The sequence below is a fragment of the Mustela putorius genome, unplaced genomic scaffold (assembly GCF_011764305.1).
Source record: "Mustela putorius furo isolate JIRA1106 unplaced genomic scaffold, ASM1176430v1.1 tig00003845_pilon_pilon_pilon, whole genome shotgun sequence".
In the NCBI taxonomy this organism is placed as follows: Eukaryota; Metazoa; Chordata; class Mammalia; order Carnivora; family Mustelidae; genus Mustela; species Mustela putorius.
In genome coordinates, this window is record NW_025421998.1 from 87,491,878 (window position 1) to 87,516,282 (window position 24,405).

General features: G+C 40.9%; 1 protein-coding gene across 4 annotated transcripts in view; it reads left to right on the forward strand.

Annotated features, from left to right (window-relative positions):
- The window catches only part of EXOC4 (exocyst complex component 4), a 730,537-nt gene that overhangs the window by 85,952 nt on the left and 620,180 nt on the right, over positions 1-24,405 (forward strand). For all 4 annotated transcript variants that reach the window (XM_045062998.1, XM_045062999.1, XM_045063000.1 and 1 more), the window contains exons 6-7: positions 1,191-1,434; positions 20,945-21,119. In XM_045062998.1, the coding sequence (XP_044918933.1) occupies positions 1,191-1,434; positions 20,945-21,119 (419 nt within the window). The remainder of the gene's footprint in view (positions 1-1,190; positions 1,435-20,944; positions 21,120-24,405) is intronic.

Consider the following 24,405-nt stretch of genomic DNA (forward strand, 5'->3'; position numbering starts at 1 on the left):
CTTTCAGGATATCACATATTTTAAAAACCTGTCAGTTGTTTTGAAGAATAGAGAGGGAAGGATGGGGAAGACTTGAACCGTTAGGGTCCATCTTCTGGCTTTTACTCACTTTCGCTTCATTCTATCTAAATCCAACCATTGTTAAAACGAGAGAATTATTTTTGGGTATTTTGGGGCACATATTTGTGTGTGTGTGCATTAGTCGGAAGGGAGGGCCTGTGGTTTTCAGTCGGTCATGGAGGTCTCAGATCCCCATCGCTCGCTCTCCCCAGCTTCTCAGTGGGGGGTAAGAACCAGTGTGCTAGGCTGCCCTCTTCCGTCCCAAAGCCTGTAGACCTATGGAGACTTTTGACATAAAATTATTTATCAGAAAACTAACAGGGATTTGCAAGACCCATTTTCAGTAGAGTGTGTTATGGTAGACCTATGTTTAGAGAAAAGTAGAAGGTGGTTCTTTGGTATGTATGGAAAGTCTTCATTACTCTTTTCCTCAGAGTCGTGTCTCACTTTGCACATACCGTTCTTCAGTTTTCTTCATCTCTTGTCATTTGTTTAAACTAATTTCCTTATTTAACTTACCTCTTTTTATCAAGTTACTTATCTTTTGTAAGGATTAAATAAGAGTTTTGAGACTGTGGCTCTCAGGAATTCTCCCATAGCACCAAGTATGGCATTTTATCAACAGCGAGTGCTTAATAAATGTCATGAACGGACTGGCTCATTGTGGAAGTGGCTGTCCGTGGAAAACTTTCTGTGCAGATTTCCTTGTTTTTAATGGCTTCCACCTCTTATTTTAACTGATGGCTATGATCTGAGGAATGTAACTGTTACTTTGTGGTTCTTAGTCTCTATGTGAATATAATTTGGGGGGGATATATATATATATTTTTAAACTTTTATTTTTCAGTGTTCCAAGATTCATTGTTTATGCCCCACACCCAATGCTCCACGCAATACGCGCCCTCCTTAATACCCACCACCAGGCTCGCCCATCCCCCACCCTCCTTTCCTCCAAAACCCTTAGTTTGTTTCTCAGAGTCCACAGTCTCTCATGGTTTGTTTCCCCCTTGAAAAGTCTTCTCTAATTCCTTTAAGGCGGTAATCAAAGCTGTGATCCCATTTATTCAGTGTGCTCTGTTTTTGAATCTTGCAATGGAACCCTTTTCTTTTCTTTTTTTCTTTTCTTCCAGCAAGGGAGATGAACCTGCAGGACATCAAGGAGGATTTGGAATCGGATCCAGAGGAGAACAGCACCCTTTTTATGGGCATCCTCATCAAGGGGCTGGCCAAACTGAAGAAGATTCCAGAGACTGTTAAGGCGATCAAAGAACGCCTGGAGCAGGAGCTACAGCAAATTGTGAAGAGGTCTACAACCCAGGTAGCAGACAGTGGCTATCAGAGAGGAGAGAACCTCACTGTGGAGAACCAACCAAGGTAAATGGGCATGCAGTTTGTAGTTTTGAGAATTCTACATTTTCTAGGATGGGGGCTAGGTGAACAAGTTTCTGTTGATGTTATTTCTTGAACTTGGGGTACTAGAGCCCATACAAACTCAGATTGGTGAAAATAGCTGAATAGGCATTATTGGTTTGAAAAGTTTTAAAGCATATTGTTCATACTCAAATGAAGAAAAACTATTGAATATTAAATACTAAGCATTATTCAAGTCATTTATGTATATTATTTCATTTATTCCTACCACCACTCTATGAGCTACTTATTAGTGTCTACATTTTACAATTAGGGAAACTGGGGCTCAGACACTAATAATTAGTTCAAGGTCACAGATGAAGTGGCTGGCCTTGGAATTGATGCATCTCTGTGGCCTTTCCTCTGTCCTCAGCTTTCTCTTTTGATGTGTGGTGATATTTGCCAATAAGGCAAAGAGGTTTCAGGAATTCCTGTATCTATTTAAAATAGCTAATAGGGGGCACCTGGGTGGCTCAGTGGGTTAAGCCTCTGCCTTCGGCTCAGGTTCATGATCTCAGGGTCCTGGGATGAGTCCCGCATCGGGCTCTCTGCTCGGCAGGGAGCCTGCTTCCTGCTTCCTCCTCTCTTTCTCTGCCTGCCTCTCTACCTGCTTGTGATCTCTCACTGTCAAATAAATAAATAAAATCTTTAAAAAAAAAAAATAAAATAGCTAATAGGATTTGGATTTCGTAATTCTTGTTTCATAAGGAGAAACTGAAATTGTACTACAGTCCTAACTCTGTCTAACTCATACACTGAGAGATCATGTCTGCCAAACCAGAGTTCAGGGCATAATAGACTAATATCACTTGACCGTGGGACAAGATATTTGAAATGGACTTTTCTAGAAAATCTAAGACATACTCTACACAGGTCTCTGTTCCTCGTCACCTCCTTCTCTGCTGTTACCCTCCCCCAACCCTCCATGCTTACCAGGGCAGGGATTTGTCACAGTGGAGGGGCAGGGAGAGACCACTGGAAACTACAGTTTCATGTAGGGGCAGAGGGCAGAGTGGAGCAGGTCTTCTCTTAAATGATGTCAGTTCCTGGGGGGTGCCAGACAGTATGTGGAGGGGATCATAATCTCGTGGACCTGTTGTTAAGGGAATTCTGCTCTTTGTATATAGGACTTTAAAAGTTTTTTTCTTTTTTTCTTTTTTTAAGCAAATAACAAATTTAAGGAGAAAGAAGAGCTTACTTAGAATTTCTCAGACTTTAAATATTTTAGAAAAATTAATGTGTTCTATTTGTATTTTCTATATTCTTTGATGTATCTAAATACCTAAATAACATTGATTTTGATTATTCCTTAAAGCTCTTCAAAAGTTAATTCCCTTGAACTTCATTCAAAAGTGCAGTTGGTATGGGGCGCCTGGGCGGCTCAGTTGGGTGAGTGTCGGGCTCTTGGTTTCGGCTCGGGTCATGATCTCATGGGTCGTGGAATCGAGGCCTGCATCGGACTCCGCAGTCAGTGGGGAGTCTGCTTGAGGGTTTTCTCCCTCTGCTCCTCCCGTCACTCGGTCTCTCAAATAACTAAGTCTTTAAAAAAAAAAAAAAAAAGTGCAGTTGGTGAAGAAACCGTCTTCCACCCATCTCCTGCCATAGACCATTTCAAAGCACGTGTTTTGATGGGTTTCGGAGTCAGGTAGACCTGCTTTTGAATGCCAGCTCTATAATCTGAAGAAAATAATCCCCATCTTATAGGATTGCTTGCCCTACGTGAGGTCACGTGATTACAGTTTAGTAGAGCAGCGCCAGGAAGAACTATTACATGCCTAGGTATCTATGAACACACGCATTTATTTATTTATTCTTGCTTCCTTCCTGAACTGCCGTGTTCTTTGATCACTCACATTGTGATCCAGAGCGGCTGGGGAATGGTTCTAAATTGAACTTTGCTTTTCTTCTTTCTTTGCCCGGTGCCTGGATTTCCGTGAAGACCTTTTGCCTCCTTACTAATGAACACTCCAGAATTCTGGCTTGCTATTTGCCCTGTTGCTGCAAGTCCCTAGATGAATACACTGAACTTTCATAGGGAAATAACATGACTATAGTGTATATTGGAAATAAAACGAAAGGGCACGGATCAATAACTTTTCTGCAAATCTCATTACAGTACCCTTAAAAGCAATGTGTCTTTCATAGGATTTTGACCCCTTCCTCTTCCATTCCCTAAGCCCCTTCCGGTATTCACAAGTGGAAATTACAGCTGTAGAAGTAGAAATTCAGCATACAGCCCCAGGAAATAATAAATGTTTCCTCTGTGAGGAATGAGTTAGCAGAAGCGCACCCCCCCCCCCCGCCCCTGTAAGGTTTTTTGTTGTTGTTGGTATTCAGAGCTTTTGTAGGCAGGATATATTGGACACTGGCAAGTGAACAAGCTGCTGGTCTTGGTTTCATGTGTATAACACGATCCCATTTTATAAAATGTACAAATCTGAAAAATTGAGCCCAAACTACTAAGAGATAAAATAGTTGAGAGACAACAAATTTTGGGGGTGAGCCTCTATTCTTGAGTCTTAAGCTGGGATTCCAAATGACCGATAATGTTGAGTTAGTCTGTGGTGGCTCTGTGCTTGCAGGTGCCTTAAAATTCCCAGACTAATGACCTTGAAAATGTCATTCAAAAGTGATTGGCCTTGTTGCTTCTAGAAGCTGAAAATTTTAGAAGGGATATTGTCAGATTATCCCTTGAAGCTTGCATGGTATTTTATGTTCATCAAACTGTACTGGGATGTGTTAGTGGCGTTTATTTTAGAAAGAAGTCATAATACTTCTTATTATTTACAATACAAGAAATCTTATGTAAAAGTGCAAGAATCTGGTTTTCTTAAAGTTGGAATGTAGGTAAAAAGAACCATAAATCCTTTTTTACCCCCGATATGCACATTCTTTCCCTCCCCCCCAGTGAATTAACCTCTTCCAGATCATTAGCATATAAATGCTACTCTGAGGCAAGATACCAGTACTATAACTTTCCTTAAAAGTTTTATTATTAAATATAGTCTGGTTGTGATGCATTGCAGGCCTGTTTTCATTTGTCTTTATGTAAAGAGAATTAATGTGGTGTGCTGTTTTGCTAGAAAAGAAGAAGGAACCAGGCTAGTGAATTGTCATGCTTCACTTCCTGCAGAGTCAGAATATTTCCGCAGCCAGTTTTTAAAAATCACTTTGGTGACCCACTTATTTTTTGATACTGGACCTCCCCCCCAACTATCTGTTGTCTATTTATTGGAGAGATAGTCTTTCTGTTCATTCATAATCTATGAATATAAACCTCTGCTTACTATTAAAGAAAAATTCCTGTTGCCAACTCGCTATAAATGTAAGAGCAACATGTGCTTTGCTAATCTCCCAGAACCTCCTGCTACCCATAATTTCCTCTGAAAGACAGGCAGTGTCTTCAGTTTCAGATGGCTCATGTGGTCTACAGTCTGGGCAGCTCATTACCCATTTCTTCCTCTCCTGCTGTGTAATTACTGCTTCTTTCCCAAAATCTAGCCCGTGAGCATTTCATAGCATTTTTGTTTCCAAGAAGCTGGAAGAAGTTCTTTAATAATTAACAAATAGGAAAAGCATGAGGAAGAGGTAAAAGAAACAAAATCCTCTCAAGGTTCAATGTCAAGAATATGGAGGAGAGGAAGAAGGGGGAAAGCGAGTGATTGGCATGTGTGAGGCACCTCTTCGGTCTATTTACAAATGGCCCCGTTTAAATTTGGAGGCAGCAAGTCATTGCAGGGGGAGGTGCTGGAGGGCTGCTCAGCTTTAGTAAAACTGCTGGTCTTGAAGAGGGCAGAAGGGGTTGAATGAGTTGAAGCCATGGCTGCTATGGAAACCCGTTTTCCTTTTGGAAAGAGATCCTTTTGCCATGTTCCTTCGTCTTGGTTAAGAATGCAGGAAGATGAAGTGTCTGATCTAAAAGGCAGAGAACATTACATGCTCTGTGCCCACTGGGATAGTAAAGATTTGTGGAAAATACAGGAAAGAAATACGCTTTAATGCTGAAAGTGGTTGTATTTGGATAATGTTGTAGGTTTTTCCTCCCTCTCTATTTTGTAACTGTTATTAAGTTCTAGTGAAAAATTAATTATTTAAGAGTTAAAGTACTAAAGTTACTTTAATCAGAAGAAATCCTTGAAAATGAAAATGCCTAATGAGGGTATCAGTATGGAAACATGTAATTAATACCTGTTTGGAGACCAACAGGATCTGGACCATTAGATTACCTTCTATGTTATGTGTGTGTGTGTGTGTGTGTGTGTCTGTTTGGTTTTGGTTATCTTCTAACTGCTCCTAGAATGGAAGCCTTGAAAGAGAATGAGTTTGCTTTGCTCAGCACCCTGTCCTCAGAGTGTCGCACAGTGCCCACTTGACCCAATATTTGTTGAATGAAAGAATGAATTCCTACATATGTTGAATATCTATCGTGGACCAGACACTGGCCTGAAACGCCAAAGAAATAAGGCGTAAGTTTAAAGTCCAGAGAGGGAGGAAAGGCATTAATCGGAGAACTTTTCAATAAGTATATTAGTTTATTATGCTCTTCTTCTTCATTTTTGAAATGTGAAATTTTCAATAATTTAGGATTTAAATGTTTATTTCCTTTTCAGTGAACTATCTACTTTTCTGGGTTTTTAAAAAAAATTTTTTTTTTTTTTAATTTGTGAGAACTCTCTATTATGAAAATGAGTTCTTTGGGATTTATTTTATAATTTCCCCTCAATTTTTCTCTTTTGACTTTGTTTATGGTCTACGGTCATACTACTGTGACACACTTGGTCATGGGTTTTTTTTTTGACCTGTGGCTGGAGTCAGGCATATGTGTCTTTTTCAAATAAGTAGCATTTCCTTCCATTTATTTCTTTTTCTATTAGTTACTTTTCTCCTAAGTCTCTGAAATGTAGGATTTTGTGGGATTGGTCATTTTATTGGACAGAAAAGTCATTTAGGGGCAGCTTTGAAGCAAGGTCAAGCATTTGTCCTTGTGGCTTCGTGTAGCCATTCCCAGCCACTGCATGTAGCACCTGGACATGCTCGGAATCAGGAGGGCCTTGATGTAATTTAGAGGAGTCGTTAATTCGAATCAAAGCAAGCGGGAAGCAAGTAAATTTAACTTCAGTGATTATGATATCATTTGATTAAATCTCTACTTTTGATTACACATATCAGTGAGAACATGCTTTAAATATACTCAACTGTTAAATACTGAAGAGTATGATAGATGAACCAACGACATACAGAGGAAATTCCACTATTCTTCAACTAGAGCATATCCCCTGCAGCTTTACTGCAGTATTTTTAGAACAAATGAAAGGAGTTAATTCTTTACATGTGGGACTTAATATACCAGTTGTTAACTAAAACATTAAATTTATTACCATGGAAGGTAGTACTGGCTCCAAATCTATGTATGTTCTATTAAGACTTAAATAAATTGGTCATAGCTTTGTGACATATCAGGTCATTAGTAATGTGAGTAATGTTCTTCACTCTCTTGTAAGCATGAAATTGGACAGCTATCTTTCCGATGTGTATTGTTCTTGGGTGATGATCTTCAGAGCAAGGGTGTTTTGCTAAATGGGACGGGTCTTAATATGGGATTGCTTCAATCTTTATTTATATCTGTCAGGGTAAAAAAACAAACAAACACACACCATCAGCAGAACCTGCCTTTGAATTCTCTTGTTTTCCATGGTATTACAGGTTCGAATTAGAGATCATATGAGTTAAAGGACTGGCAGATAAAATCTGTTTCATGGTTTATTGATAACATTTAGGTGTCAGCCTTCCTGCTGCGTCCAGACCCCCTCCTCTATCTGCAGGTGGTGGGAGCTACCTTAGGTCCTATTTTCTGTACACTTGTTGGTGTTAGATGAAAAGGTATTCCACATTCAAACTGACATGAGGTCTTTCATTGCAATAACACAAATAAAAACCTTGTGTCAAGTGACAGCCTTCCCTTGCTGATGTTTACCGTCATGTCAGATGGGATTAAAGCATTGTCTTGAGTCTCTTAGGCTGTATTTCGTACCTTGGGGGCTCTTCGGACTCCTGGCCCATTTCATTACCATCATCTCTAATCAGACCGGACAATGAGTTCCTAAGAGGGGACTTAACTTTGTGTTTTTGCAGCCTGACCTAGGGCTGGGCACATACTGAATTGCCCAAGAATGTTAATGAATAAGAAAAAGATGCTAAGAAGACAATTTTTTTTTTAATTTTTTATTTTTTATAAACATATATTTTTATCCCCAGGGGTACAGGTCTGTGAATCACCAGGTTTACACACTTCACAGCACTCACCAAAGCACATACCCTCCCCAATGTCCATAATCCCACCCCCTTCTCCCAAAACCCCTCCCCCCAGCAACCTTCAGTTTGTTTTGTGAGATTAAGAGTCACTTATGGTTTGTCTCCCTCCCAATCCCGTCTTGTTTCATTGATTCTTCTCGTACCCACTTAAGCCCCCATGTTGCATCACCACTTCCTCATATCAGGGAGATCATATGATAGTTGTCTTTCTCTGCTTGACTTATTTCGCTAAGCATGATACGCTCTAGTTCCATCCATGTTGTCGCAAATGGCAAGATTTCATTTCTTTTGATGGCTGCATAGTATTCCATTGTGTATATATACCACATCTTCTTGATCCATTCATCTGTTGATGGACATCTAGGTTCTTTCCATAGCATGGCTATTGTGGACATTGCTGCTATAAACATTCGGGTGCACGTGCCCCTTTGGATCACTACGTTTGTATCTTTAGGGTAAATACCCAATAGTGCAATTGCTGGGTCATAGGGCAGTTCTATTTTCACCATTTTGAGGAACCTCCATGCTGTTTTCCAGAGTGGCTGCACCAGCTTGCATTCCCACCAACAGTGTAGGAGGGTTCCCCTTTCTCCGCATCCTCACCAGCATCTGTCATTTCCTGACTTGTTGATTTTAGCCATTCTGACTGGTGTGAGGTGATATCTCATTGTGGTTTTGATTTGTATTTCCCTGATGCCGAGTGATATGGAGCACTTTTTCATGTGTCTGTTGGCCATCTGGATGTCTTCTTTGACAATTTTTTAATAAGAGGAAGTGAATTAAAAAAAAAAAAAATTTCTGTACCAGGAGTGGGGTTAAGGAGCAGCACCAATGCCATTTGGAAGCTGGAAGTGGAGGGCAATTGAAGTGGAGTATCTGGGTGGGGGCAGGGCCTCCCCCCTCCCCCCACCCCGCAGGAGTCTGTGCCTTAGGCAGTTCGCCTGCTTGTCAGAGCTTGAGAACACTCCTTACAACATCTCAGACATCACAGAGTTTTCTGCTTTTGTAGTATTTATGCTTTTGTCATCTGATACCTCAGCTGAGCGGCCCTCCCCACTGGCCTCATCAGAGGTGGGGGGTTATTTTTTTTTTTTTTAAGATTTTATTTATTTATTTGACAGAGAGAGATCACAAGTAGGCAGAGAGGCAGGCAGAGAGAGAGAGAAGAGGAAGCAGGCTTCCTGCTGAGCAGAGAGCCCGATGCGGGACTCGATCCCAGGACCCTGAGATCATGACCTGAGCCGAAGGCAGCGGCTTAACCCACTGAGCCACCCAGGCGCCCCAGGTGGGGGGTTATTAATCCCAGATTTACTCAGGGAAATGTGAAAGCCAAAATAATTTGACAGTTCACAAAGCTTGATGGTGGCAGAATTAAGAGTAGAAGTAGTCTCTCTCTGTCAGGGAGTTTGCCTTCTGTCTTCTATGAAATTGACGCTCCCAGTTCTTTTCCTGGGCCTGCTTTTGTTTTTCCACCAGAGAAAGGCCGTATCTGCACTGACACATCCGTTCTCCCACCCACACCCCCCGTTGTGATCGATGACAGGCCTCTCAGAGATAGCTGGACATGTTAAAAAGTGTGATCAGCAGCCCCAGAGTAAATGGATCTTAATTAGCTCACCTGAGAATTAAACTGACGACTTAGATACCTAAGCCATTCCCCCCTAGGGACCTAGCACATTCTTGTACTAAAAATATGCATCTAACATCTTTAGTTATCTCTGAGCAGTAGATTTATGGATACTTTTTCTAATGTTCTGCTATGATGATGTATTATTTTGGCCCGGGGGAGAGGACTTCCGCCCCTCCCACCCAGCTTCAGTGAGGTATTATACTTGATTCACAACACTGCGTAAATTTAAGGTGTAGAACATGTTGATTGGATACCCTTACATATTGCAAAAATGATCGCTGCCATAGCATTATCTAGCAACTGCATCACGTCAGTTAATTCCCATTTCTTTTTTGCGGGGAGAACTTATGATCTACTCTTAGCAACTTTCAAGTCCATAATATGGTACTAACTCTAGTCACCATGCTATACATTAGCTACCCAGAACTTACACAATTACAGCTGCAAGTTTGTACTATTTGACCAGCTCCCCATTTTCTCCACCCCTAGCCCCTGGCAACCATCATTCTAATCTGTTTCTTTGAGTTTGGCTTTTTTTTTTTTTTTTTTTTTTTTTAGATTCTTCATATGTGAAAACACATAGTATATGCTAGACTTATTTGCCTTATCCTGATACCCTCAGATTTCATCCATGTTGTCACAAATGACAGGATGTCCCCCTTTCTCCTGGCCAAATCATATTTCATTGTACGTATGTATATAGGTGTGTATGTATATGCGTGTATACACACACGTATACCACATCTTCTTTATCCGCTTGTCCGTTGATAGACACTTATGTTGTTTTCCAATTTTAGCTCTTGGGAGCAATGCTGAAACAAACATGAGAACTCAGACATCTTTTTGAGATCCTGTTTTCATTCCCTGTCATTTCCTTTCAATCCCCAGATACGGTATTGCTGGATCATAGGGGAGTTGCATTTTTAATTTGTTGTGGAACCCCCATACTATTATTAATAGTGGCTCCACCAATTAACATTGCCTACCAACAGGGCACAAGGATTCTCTCTTCTCCACGTCCTTGCCAGTATTTGTTCTTTTGTTGCCATTTGGTGATAGGCATTCTGCCAGGTGTGAGGTGCTATCTCATTTTGGTTTTGATTTGCATTACCCTGCTGATGAGTGATGCTAAGCACCATTTTACGTACCTTTTGGTTTTCTGTATATCTTCCTTGGAAAAATGTCTTATTTAGTTCTCTGCCTATTTTTAAATAGGATTGTGTGTATATGCCTTTTTGTTGTGGTTACTGAGTTGTATGAATTCTTTATAGATTATACATATTAATTCTTTATCAGATATATCGTTTGCAAATGTATTTCTTAAAGATTTTATTCATTTGAGAGAGAGAGAGAGAGAGAGAGAGAGCCCGCGTGTATAAGCAGGCAGAGAGGCAGAGGGAGTGGGAGAAGCAGACTCCGTGTGGAGTGGGGATTCCCAACTTGGGGCTCCATCCCAGGACCCCGAGATCCTTTTCTGAGCCCAAGTCAGACGCCTAACTGACTGAGCCACCCAGATGCCCCTATCAATTGCAAATATATTGTTCCACTCTATGGGTTGTTTCTCATTTTGTTGGTGGTTTCCTTTGCTGTGCTGAAGCTTTTTAATTTGACGTGGTCCTACTTGTTTGTTTTTACTTTTGCTGCTTTTGCTTTTGGTGTCAAACCCCAAAAATCATTGCCAAGGCCGATGTCAAGGATCTTACCTCTGTTTTCTTCTAAGAATTTTGTGGTTTCAGGTCTATTGTTGAATCCTTACCCCACTTAGAGTTGACTTCTGCGTATGGTGTGAGATCAGGATCCAGCTTCTCTCTTCTCCCTGTGGCTTCCAGGATTCCCAGCACCTTCTGTTGAAGAGGTTATCTGGGAAAGGCTTCGTGAAGAATGATGCTAATTCTTTAATTAAAAGGAAGAAGGCCTAGGTTTGTTTTCTAATTTTAGTCACTAGTTTGCCATACATTAAAATTAATTCCCTGGGGTCATCGACCCGGAATTCAGGCACTGAGCACGAGAGGCTGACTTACAGTGGGGAAGTGACACAGGAAGAAAGCCTACAGCGCCAGGGCCCCGCGCAGTGTGCTTTTTATTTTTGCTCTGTTTCTTTCTACGTTGCTAATAGTTTTTTCCTGTTCTTTTCATCATGCAGATGGAGAATTAGTCAGCACTTCTCAAATAGCAACATGAAGATTATTATTAATAAGTGGCAAAACTTATCTCTATCCTTTAAAAGTAGATATTAGACAACCCTGAAGATTAAGTGGGATCCTGTCCTGTTTTGAAATGAAGACTACTAGCTCAGCCAAGCTTATTAGGAAATTGTATATGTGAGATAGAGACATATGGACATAAGACCATTTTGATAGGAAATAATTGATGATCAATTTCTTTCAATTTTTCACAGAAGACCCAAGCTCGGAGGTCAGTGTTTTCTTATCTCTTAGAGCATAGTGGTAGGGAAATAAATAGTCTGTAGTTTTTGACTGTCTATCAGTGGGAAGATGCAGAATCCTGATTTTAAAGTCTCAGCGGATAAGAAGTAGTAGAACGGAACCGATTTTCTACCTTGGGTGTGTGTGTCTTTGCTACGTGACCAAGTAAGGCAGCTCCTTGGCTGCAAACATGGGTTTTCCAGCCAAATGACTAATTCAAGGTTCCCTGGATGTTAAATTTAGATTCAGATAGTCGTATCTCACCTTAAATATTGAACACTTTTCACAGCTTGATGATACAGCTTTATACCATAGACATTCCTTGTCTCCTTATAATGGTTCGTTAACATTTTCTTACATTTCTTGAGGACAAAGCAGACAGGGGTAGCTGCCAGTGGGAAGTTAGTAGAGGGTCTGGGAAAAAAAGTAAGATTTTACTTTTAAGAGGGCTGTTTCTAAAATCTGCCTGGTAATTGGCTGTATATTTAAAGAACAGATATCTCCTTCAGTCCCACACTTCTGTGGGGTGTTTGTTTTTGTTTTTGTTTTGTTTTTTAACACAAAACAGATTTTATTACAGTATTATTAAAATTAGCTCTGAGTGGGGTGCCTGGGTGGCTCAGTGGGTTAAGCCTCTGCCTTCAGCTCAGGTCATGATCCCAGAGTCCTGGGATCGAGCCCCACATCAGGCTCTCTGCTCAGCAGGGAGCCTGCTTCCCCCTCTCTCTGCCTGCCTCTCTGCCTACTTGTGATCTCTGTCAAATAAATAAATAAAATCTTAAAAAAAAAAAAAAGTTAGCTCTGAGTACATGTGTCTTTCAGCTTGAACTATACCTTTGATTCTCACGTTAAGATTGGTAAGGTTATCCTTTTGAGAGGGTAGTTAAATGTGAAATATGTTTTTATTATGGGCTTCTGAAACCAGGAGGTTATAATATGTAACGTATTTCCTCATCTTGTTGTTGGTCACCCAGAGAGAGCGTGAGGATTGGGAAGCGTTCACAGGACTCTGGGAACAGGCTGAGGATGAGCTTCTGAGAAGGAGCCCCCAGAGAGGTGGAAGGAAAGCCGAAGAGCGTTGGGTGGGGAACAGGGGGAGGTGGTGTCTCACGGAGGAGCCAGTGGTCAGTAGACACAAGTGCTGCGCTTACTTAAATCAGGGCTGGAGAGTGTCTATTCGATGGAGCAAAATGATGTTGGAGACTTTTGCAAGAGTTGTTTTAGTAGAATCTCAGGGGTAAAAACTAGTTTATGGTGAAAAGGTAGAGTCAGTATGGACAGTTCTATTGACATTTTTTCCAGCCTTGGTTTCCCTGGCGCTGTGCAGTACTGATACCGCTTCGGCCTCCCTGCCTGCCTCCCCCCTCCCCTCCCCTCCCCTTCTCCTTTCCTTCCTCCCTTCTTTCCTTCCAAGATCTGTTTATTAGAGAGAGCGCCAGAGAGTGTGCGCGGAGAAAGAGGGAGAGAGACGATCTGAAGCAGACATCCTGCTCAGTGAGGAGCTCAGCGCGGGGCTCCATCTCACGCCCTGGAGATCACGACCGGAGCCAAAATCACGAGTGGAAGCCTTAGCCAGTGGAGCCACCCAGGCACCTGTGGCCTCTTCTTAAAAACGACTTCCTTTTTTCCCAATACCCCTAAAAGGAACAGCCTCTAAAACTGAGGCCTTTGTTTAAACCTGACCTGTGTTACAGTTTCCTTGTCTGTAAAATGGGGATAACAGCAGTACCTTCCCTATAGGGTTGGCCGAAGGTTTCAGTGAGATGATGCAAGTAAAGCTCTTCCCCCAGTGCCCGGCATGTAATCGTGTGGCTGTGTTCGGCGCAGTGGTCTTTGTTGCAGTCCTGTCGCTGTTGTCATCATCCTCTCTGCGCTCCTGTTGCAGAGCTCTCTTTCACTGTGCCAGCTTTAGCCACCAGCCCCATGCTGAGGACCTCAGGTCAGTGTCTCCAGTCCCAGACTTCTAATACTGCCGCCACCCTACTCATGGACTCAGGTACCCACGACATTTGACTGTTACCTCATTCTGGGCATTGGGCCTTGTGTTGGAGGAGACATATGGTTCAGGGAGATGTAAACTAAGGCTTCTGCCCTTATTTTCTGTTGCAGCAGGCCATGCATGTCACTGTTTTGTCACTACTCTGTGTCTGTTGTGACCGTCTATTTTTGGAGGGCATATAGAATCACAGAGGAATGAAGGAATTGGCTCTTAACCTGTGAGTTAGGCCTCCTTCAGTTATCAGTGACAGACCCCAGATCCAAGTAAGCTGAAGCAGGGGTTTTCCTGGAATGATGCTGCTGTATCTTACTGATGGAGCTGACGGAGGGACAGAGGTGCACCTGGGCCATGCAGACATCTGGAGCATCTCCTGTGTCTCTCCCCGTCTCCCCTTTCAGATGGTATCTGTTAAAGATACAAAAAACAACTTACTGTTGTTTCAGGTTTGCTTTTTCAGTTTACTTTTACATACTTTTTTTTTCATCTTAATTTAATTTTATTTTTTTCAGTGTTCCAAGATTCATTGTTTATGCACCACACCCAGTGCTGGATGCAATATGTGCCCTCCCTAATACCCACCACCAGGCTCACCCATCCCCTCATCCTTCTCTCTTCCAAAACCCTCAGGTTGTTTCTCAGAGTCCACAGTCTCTTGGTTTGTCTCCTCCTCTGATTTCCCCCAGCTCACTTCTCCTCTCCACCTCCCAGTGTCCTCTGTGTTATTCCTTATGCTCCACAAGTAAGGGAAACCATATGATAGTTGACTTTCTCTGCTTGACTTATTTCACTCAGCATAATCCCCTCCAGTCCCATCCATGATGATAAAAAAAGTTGGGTATTCATCCGTTCTGATGGAAGCATAATACTCCATTGTATATATGGACCACATCTTCCTTATCCATTCATCTGTTGAAGGGCACCTTGTTTCTTTCCACAGTTTGGCAACAGTTTGCTGCTATAAACATTGGAGTACAGATGGCCCTTCTTTTCACTGCATCTGTATCTTTGGGATAAATACCCAGCAGTGCAATTGCAGGGTCATAGGGCAGCTCTATTTTTAATTTCTTAAGAAACCCCCACACTGTTCTCCAAAGTGGCTGCACCAACTTGCATTCCCACCAACAGTGGAGGAGGGTTCCCCTTTCTCCACATCCTCTCCAACACATGTCATTTCCTGTCCTGTTGATTTTGGCCATTCTAACTGGTGTAAGGTGGTGGTTTTGATTAGAATTTCCCGTACACCTAGTGATGATGAACATTTTCTCATGGGTCTGTTAGCCATTTGTATCTCTTTGGAGAAGTGTCTGTTCACATCTTCTGCCCATTTCTTGACATGATTATCTGTTTTTTTGAGTGTTGAGTTTGAGGAGTTCTTTGTAGATCTTGGGTTATCAGCCCTTTGTTTATAGTATCATTGGCAAATATCTTCTCCCATTCCATGAGTTGCCTCTTTGTTTTGTTGACTGTTTCCTTTGCTGTGCAGAAGCTTTTGGGACTTTACATACATTTTTGGCATCTATTTCTCAGTGTCTGTGATTAGGAAACTGTAATTAAAGAAGTTTGTGTTTGAGGAACCTGCGATTTGGAATACCCTCATGATGTTGTGAAGGTCCCACGGATGTGCAGCAGGGAGACAGCTTCAGGTCTGTGGTTCTCAGTGGCATTTATACTATCTGGTCATCCCAGGATTACCATGTCACTGTGCCGCCTGTGATGCTGTATTGCTGTTTAATGCACACTATTTTGTGCCTCTAGATATGACTGTTGTGGTGCATGTGAGAGAGACAGTGGGTGTTCTTTTTTTCTGAAGGGTAGAAATGGCAATTAATTGAAATTTTAATCTTGGAGATTCTTAGGCTCCTTTGTATGGGAGGCCTTTTGTTAAGGTCCATTTAAGGAGTCTCTGGCACTTTATTAATTCTGTCTGCTCATTTGTCTTTTAGATCAGTGGTGAAACCTTGAGCCTAAAATGATTTAAGTGACCGAGTTAACCACAATGGAATGGTTTATTTTTTTTTATTTATTTAAATTTTGGGGTGGGAGAGGGGAATAACTTGAGCAGCGCTTTGTGTGTTTGGGTGACCCTGAGTACGTCTACAGCTGAAGACAGTTGCTTGTTTTCTCACTCTAGTGTCGTGTGGGCAGTTGGCGAGTGTCTATGAATATTCATCTTGTTTCTCTTGATTTCTGGTGGCTCTAAATTGGGCCAGACTAGTGTGGATTTATGTCCTGTTTATGTGAGTGATTCCTGATCTCTTATTCTTTGATGCTTCAGGAGAGAGTCATCTTACTTTTTCTTTTTTAAGGAGTGCATATGTTGGTAAGGGATGTTGTGCCTTTGTGAAGTGTGTTTCGACTTCGGTTTCTCTTTCCTTATTAGCCATTCACTCCTCATTCCACTGGGGAGGGGTCAGCTTCCAGTGCTTCTCTGCAGTCCTCTTGCCAAGGTCACTGGGACCTGTGAGTTGTACGATTCTGTCTTTACCTTCTCTGACCTCAGTGTAGTCTTGACTGTGGATATTCTCTTCTCCTTTGTCTGCTACAATTTCCTTTCCTGGCTTCATTCTTCCCCCCTAGCTACTTCCTAACCATCTTTTCAATGCTGCTGTTTTGGAAAGTGTTGGCTGTGAACTTTGCTTGCTTTACTTAATCTGCATATTATCCTGAGTGATCGCTTCCTCTCAAATATTGATCATTCTTAAAAATTTCCAGTGTCAGTCTCTCCTCCCAGCTCCAGATTTGCATATCCAAGTGCTTAAATAAATAACACCTTAAACGTAACCAGATGTAAACCCAGGAACCCTCTTTCCAAATTTCTGTCTTCGCTTGAATTCATTCACTCTCAGGAAAAATAACCAACATCTTCAGAGTTGCTTAAGCCAGAAACCCAGACAGACGGCGCCTGAACTCTCTTCCCTCTACCTGGTTCTGTCTGTTTTCTGCTGTGCTCTTTCCAACAGTTCAGTGAGAACCCTAAACAGGTATTAGTAAATACTTTGTTTTTATAGATGGGAACACTTGGAGAAGTTGAGTTTTTTTTTTTTTCTTCTTTTTCATAAAGAATAGAGGAATTATTGATGCTGGGAAAGCCTGGGAATCTTGATTTCTCACAGGTTACTTGGAGTACTGGGAAGAACAAACCAAAACCAAGTCAGCCAAAAGACAAAAGCTCATGTCCTCCTATAGTAAGACTCCAAAGGAATCCACTTTCATAATATTTCACTTTTTGAGACATCAGTTTCCTTTTTCACTATTTTTTTTTAAGATTTTATTTATTTATTTTACAGACAGAGGTCACAAGTAGGCAGACAGGCAGGTAGAGAGAGGGAGAGGGGGAAGCAGGCTCCCTGCAGAGCAGAGAGCCCGATGCGGGACTTGATCCCAGGACCCTGAGATCATGACCGGAGCTGAAGGCAGCGGCTTAACCCACCGAGCCACCCAGGCGCCCTCCTTTTTCACTATTTTATATGTTCTCACTACAGAGGCGGTGTGGGCCCTGCTGTCCTCACTCAGTGCCATAGCTGACGGGTTTCTTTTTAAAATAGACATAATGAGATAAAATTCAGATACTACACAGTTCATCCATGGAAAGTGTACAGTTCAGTGGTTTTTAGTGTATCCACAGGGTTGTGTAGTCAGCACCTCTGTCTGGTTCCAGTACATTTTTGTCCCCCTGGCCCTAAAAAAATAAACCCCATATGCATTAATAGTCAATTCCCACCCATTTAAGTAACTATGTAAAATATATATATACATAACAGACACACATATATGTGTGTGTGTGTGTATATATATAACATTTGTGTATTCTGTATAAATAGAATCATGAAATACGTAGTCTTCTGTGACTTTTCTTAACTATCACATTTTCAAGGTTCATCCTTCTTATAGCATGTCCAGCACTTCATTCCCTTTGATAACCAATAATAATCTTTGTACGAGTATAGAACATTTTGTTTGTCCATTGATGAGGTGATGGACACGTAGATTATTTCCATTTTTACAACTTTACTATTGTAATATTTTACTTTAGGAATAATGCTGCCATGAGCATCTGTATAGAAGTTTCTGTGTACACGTATGTTTTCATTTCTCTTGGGGATATACCTAGGAATGGAATTCCTGGGTTCATATGGTAACCTTCTGTTTCATGTTTTCAAGAATTGCCAAACCCGTTTCCAGAGCAGCTCTACCATTTTACATTCCCACCAGTATTGTATTGAAAGTTCTGGTTTCTCTCTATGACCCCAATAGGACTTTTTATTGCTTGCCTATTTGAATATAGCTATCCTGATGGGTGATGGTATCTTGTGATTCTGACTTGTATTCTCTGATGTTGCATGTCTTTTGTTTGCCTTTTGGTTATTCATATATCTTCTTTGGAGAAATATTTTCAAAACCTTTATCTACTTAAAATTTGGTTATTCTTTTTATTGTGAGTTGTAAGAAATCTTTAGATTGGCTAGATACAAATCCTTTGTCAGATGAATGATTTTTAAATATTTTCACCCATTTCGTGGGATGTCTTTTCACTTTCTTGATGGTATCATTTGCAGTGTTGAAGTCTTTAATTTTGATGTAAGAACTGTGGCTTTTATTAATATTTCCATGCTTGTGTTGTGGTAAGGCAGAGGAGAGTGTCTCTGTCTTTGAAATGGGTCGATGTTTCAAATGTAGGTAGAGCTGCACCCAGACTCCCTTCACTTCTGGCCTGTCTCTTCTCCTTTCTTTCCTGTGTAGCTTCTGTTAGGGCTATGATGGTCCTACGACAACAAGTCTGTCTTGGTCTAGATTGTTCAGGATTGAGGGAAGCTGGCAATGTGTCAGCATTTTATTGAACGATTGTTATTTCCATGTTGTCAATAGTTACCACGAATCTCATCCTAAACCCCAATTTCCTGCTCTGTCTCTTTTCTGAATAGAGCACTGCCCCGGCTTGCTCCACTGCCACTGTCCTTGAGTGGCTGTCAGGGCGTGCAGTCATGGAGCTTGGTGGCCCTGGAGATGATCAGATAGCAGCACCCCTGCATTCAGAGGAGCCACCTCTTTTCCAGTGTTTTCTGCTTCATTGCTGGTTTGCAGGCCTGTACCTGGAGCTTCATGCCATTGGGCAATTGGACACCAGTGTGCCCCAGGCTTCTGGATGTCTGGATCAATAGGATGGCAAAGACCATTAGAATATAGCATAAGGTTATTTTTAATTTTGTCACGTTAAGGACATTTGGCAGGGTTAATTGCCGTCATGATAGAAAATGAGATTTTCCTATCAAGAGAGTACCAAAAATACCAAGTGAATTTTACTTTTGTGAAAAGTTGATAAATGTTCCTGTTCTTCTTATTTTCCTGTCTATCCCTGAAAAATACTCTGGGGTCTGTGGATTGATATTTGGGAACCATCAGGCTTACATACTTAACTTAAATCTTTATTTGAAAAGTAGAGCCTTCACTTAATCAGGAATTTATTCTGTATGATGCCAGATATCAGTTTTATACAGATGATTTTCCTACACTGAATTAACTGTTTTGGCTGTTACGTTAGATACATCTTCCTCTGTACCCTCTGCTGATGTTTGAGAATTTCTCCTGTAACAGATGAGAAAGAATTGTTTCACGTATATGTCAGTATAAATGTGATTTGACCTTTAAAAGATTTTTTTAAAAATCCCACCATTCCCAAAGGTAGAATGGCTCCTATTTACAAATACAGTATCTAATTTCTGGATTATGTGTGTTCTAAACTGGGAGTACTACATAAATTTTTATTGATTCTGGCTCATCTAAATTAAAATGTCAAACAGATATTAGGGTTTTATCATAAGATAGTTATTGGCTGTCACACTGGCACATTAATTATAGTAATTGGGCAGTAAAGTAGCCATAGGAATAGATAATAGGCTGTACATTTTGATGAAATTGCAGTTACGACCTCTTATTTATGGTAATAAAATCTTGTTAATTGACATAGCTGATAAGCTCTTTTGCTTTCCTTTTCCACCTTTCAGGTTGCATTGTAAGTCTGCTTAGGAACTCTGAACTGAGGGCCCACTACACAGTAAAGGTCACATTCCAGAATTTTCTGGACTCATTCTTGGTACACACATTCAATTCAGCAAATATTTGCTGATCATGTTTTCAATGCTCCTATGTATATGGATGTATAAAGCAGTTTCCCATATTGAAAGACTAATACTGAAGGAGGGAGGTAAAACATCTCTGTGTAAATGGTTGTGACCCACGTTTATTGAGTCATATGCACGAGCCACATATAGGTTCCTTACAAGTGGGATAAAATACAAGTTCAGAGGAGGAAAAATTAATTCCAAGCCTAGGTGATCAGTGAAGCTGTAAAGCTCAGTGTTAGAGGAATTACTTGGCATTCCTGACATAAAGCTTCAAGCTATCTCCGAATGCACATCTGCATTCTAGAGTTACAGCAAGAGGTACGTGGTTAAATGCACTGACACGGAAGTCAACTATTGTTCTAGGCTCAGCTGCCTTGCAACCTCATTTTGTGTCCTTGAGTACATAAAATGGATGTAATAATATGTGTCCAGCATCTCTCACTATGAAAAATGAGATAATGCAGATGCCTAAGCTGCTCCCTGTGGTGAGAGTCAGATTGCTTGGCAGGTGTGTATTTTTTTTTTTTTTTTTTTCAGGCAACTCAGGCCATACATTTGAATGGTAGGCACAGCTTTCCGTGACTAAAAGGATTAGCATCCTTACCAAAGTGTCCAATTTATCGCTGGGAGATAGCATGTTCTGTGTAACATCGGAACTGTTGTCTGAAAAATTGCCTGAATTTCTCGGAGAAACTGCCTGTGTGAATACAGAATAGTAGTGGGGTGATCGTTCAAATATGATAAAAAGGACACATAAGCTGTTACTGCTGGTTCAGGGACGTCACCACTGGATTTTCCATTCTTGCATCCTCTCCATTCTCTAGCGGAGGAAACTGAGGTTTAGCTTCAAGAATTGCTTCGATCCTACAACTGTTGGAGATCAGTCTGTGAAAATCCCAAAATTGATGGTTTTCATGCAGGCCATCTTAAGCCATCTTCGTGGGCATGCGTGTGTGGATGTAAATATTACCCGCTTTTTCACCAGGTTGCTTCTGGAGCTGCTGGAGTTGCTGTTTGACAAGTTTAATGCTGTAGCCACTGCACACTCCGTGGTCCTGGGGTACCTGCAGGACACTGTTGTGGCCCCACTGACTCAGCAGGATGATGTCAAGTTGTACGATATGGCGGACGTGTGGGTGAAGATCCAAGATGTTCTGCAGGTAAGGTCCTTTAACAGATACGGCGCCGTCTTGATGTGGAATAACAGGTTGGAATGAAAAATCTGCACCTAAAATGTTCCCTTACTCATAAACAGTGAGAAAGCCATGATGCTATTTAAGGGTGATGCTGCTGATGTCATCAACTTCCCTCATCTTCCAAAAAGACCTTTCAACTTTTTTTTTGCCAGGCGTTCATATTAGGAGATTCACAATATGTTGCAATCGAGGATGTATAGTATTTAGCTTTCTGTCGTAACGTACTTGACTTCTCTGGAATGAGTCGTATATTAAGGTAATCAGTATTAAAATGTTCTTAAACAGTATTTTATGAACATATGTAGCTTAGTTTTATGGCTGTTTTCTTACAGTCATCTCTTGCATATATTGGAGTAAATGACAGGTCAAGAGTGTGTTTTGAGAGATGAAAATAACCGTAAGGTTTAAATGTATCACTTCGATTTGTTGAAGATCGGAGAAATGATATTACTGTTTGGTATGATGATGCAGAGATGGTATTTAGAAATTTTATTATATTTTCTCTCCGTGTGCTAGGAAAATATATTTGATTTGGCCAGATGAGGATTGGAAATTCGATTAAGAGTTAGCTGAAGCAAATTTGACATAGCTAAATAGAAGTGACTTGGTTAGATAGTACCTACTAATATGAAAAAAATTAAGTACATGTAGGAAATTGAAAAATATAACTGTGTAGGAATGAAATTACTTGCATGGCAAATAGGAGTATTTGCAGGAAGAAATAAATCATGAATGTAAATTGTTGTCATTTTTGAGTATAAGGTATGCTTCTGTTAGATTGAATGATGGATTCTTGGCTACTCATTCATTAGACTTTTTTTGGGTGCAGTCTGTGTGCTCTGTTGATGGCTCAGTGAAAAGAATACAAGTTGCAGCTATATCCTCTGCATTCCTTCTGCTGCTTTGTCTATTACCACGTGTCCATAGTAGCTGCTTGATGAATATTTGTGTATCGAACAAAGTATCTTTATCGCTGAGAAACTGGTGCTTTAACATTTTATATCTTGATTCATAAATATCACAGAACTATGTACTTTTCCCACAAACATGTCCCATGTTTATTTTAAGAATGAAACAAGAAAATAGACTTCAAGGCCATTTCAAAAGTGGTACGAATGAGGGACTTTTGGTTCTAGCCATGATGCAGTTACCTCCTGTTGTAAGCAGCTCTAAAGCTAGATGGACTGAGGCAGTCAGCATGTTCATTTGAGAGCAGAGAATACATGAAGCGAGTCCCTCATTCCTCCCAGCTTCCTCTCGGGGGACACCTGCCACACTGTAGCATAGGGAAGTGAAATCGAGGCAGACAGCAGCAGGCTCCCTAAGCAGAGGAAGCAGAGGTGAGAGTTTGAGGATGTGGAAGCAGCTGGAATCTGTGGGGTGGGATGGTGGAGGTGGAGAAGAGGGAATTGCCCAGAGGAGGTGCCCTCATTGGTTGGAAAAGAGAGCCCTTGGGTCTTTGGTCAAATATGAAGCTGCGTAGACGCACCACAAGGCTTGGCAGAAAATGGCCACTGTGGGGCTGTATGTTGATCGGCAATTCCAGATGTTGCCAGATGCTTAGAAACGTTGGGAGTTCAGAGTGGCCAGAGTGGGCTCAACTTGCCGAGCACCCTGTTTTTTCCGATGTGGCCTCAAAAAGGTTATGTTGTGGTAAGAGGACTGTTCTGGCTGTAGGTTAGGGGTGACCCGAGATCTTGCCTAACCAAGTCTCTGTGGCATCAGCCTGATCCTCTTGTATGTTAGCGGCAGACCAGAGCAGAACTCACTCGAGAGTAAGATAGTCCACATTTTCAGTAATGAAGCATCCACAGAGTCCAGCATACTCTTAAGTTTGTGAAAAGGCAGAAGAATACGACTTTAGCTGGGATTTAAGAAAATTAATAAAAATTGATATCTGAAATGGAAAATGTACCAGATGCCTTTAGCTGTCGATTGCCTGCTATAGAAGAAAAGGTCAGAGAACTTGGAGATGAATCAATGGAAACGATCCAAAATGAAGTATAGGAAGAAAGCCGATTGCAAAGAACATGAACAAAGCCATATTGTCTGTAATGGGCCCATATCCTGCAGTTTAGCATTTTGTAGTCACAGGTACAGAGGAGAGGGGAGAGAGTTATTGGGGTAGAAAATTATCAGAAGAAATGACCAAAAGTTTCTAAATTTATTGAAAAACATAAACCTATAGACCCAAGAGGCTCAACAAATCCTAAGCAGCATTAACACAAAGAAAACCAGTACCCAGATGCTACATCTCAGGTTGCTGAGAGCCAAAGAAGAGAGCCTTAAAGATAGCCAAAGGGAAAAAGGAGAGGGTAGCCGGAGGGGAAAAGGACACAGTGCTTAGAAGGAACCCGTGGTAAAAATGGCCACTGACTTCTCCCTGACATTTTGAAGAATATACCCCAATCTTTTTGGGTTTGTCACTGTGGGTTTAAGGGATCCTCTTTAAATACAAAGATACATATTGGGGTGCCTGGGTGGCTCAGTTGGTTAAATGTCTGACTCTTGATTTCGGTTTAGGTCACGATCTCAGAGTTGTCAACTTGAGCCCCACATCAGGCTCTGTGCTGGGTATGGAGCCTGCTTAAGATTCTCTCTCCTCTCTGCCCCCCTGCCCCTCTCCCCTGTCCGCATTTGCATGCTCTCTCAAGTAGATAGATAGATGGATAGATAGATAAATATAGGTAGATTATAAGTATATGAATAGAGAGATACCATGGAATACTAGTAATTTGTATTATGCAGACATGTTGGATACTATTAGATACTTAGTATTATCATATGGAATTATTTGTATCATAGTACTTATGGCATTTCAGTCTTGAATATATCAAGCCCTAGAAAGTATTTACAGACTATCTAAACTTACTTTTGCAAGATTATGCAATATTTTATAAGTTCTTATGATCCCTGGTATTTGACAAGCTTAGACTAATGCTGTAAGTTGAAAACAGCTTTTATGTCTGTTAGGTTTGTATTTGTAACATTATCATGAAGAATTAATTATGGTTATGAATGAAATCATATGCCTTACTTAGCTTTACTTCATTTGAATTTGTCGAACATATACAATTCCCACACTTTTGAAAACAAAACCCACCTACTTGTATTAAAAATATTTATAATACACTAAGGAACTTTAAGTTCCATCAGACAGGAACAGCTGAAATGTTAACATAATTTAAAATACATGTTTTGGCTTTATGAAATGACTTACACCTTTCACACATGTGGTTTCAAATGAAGT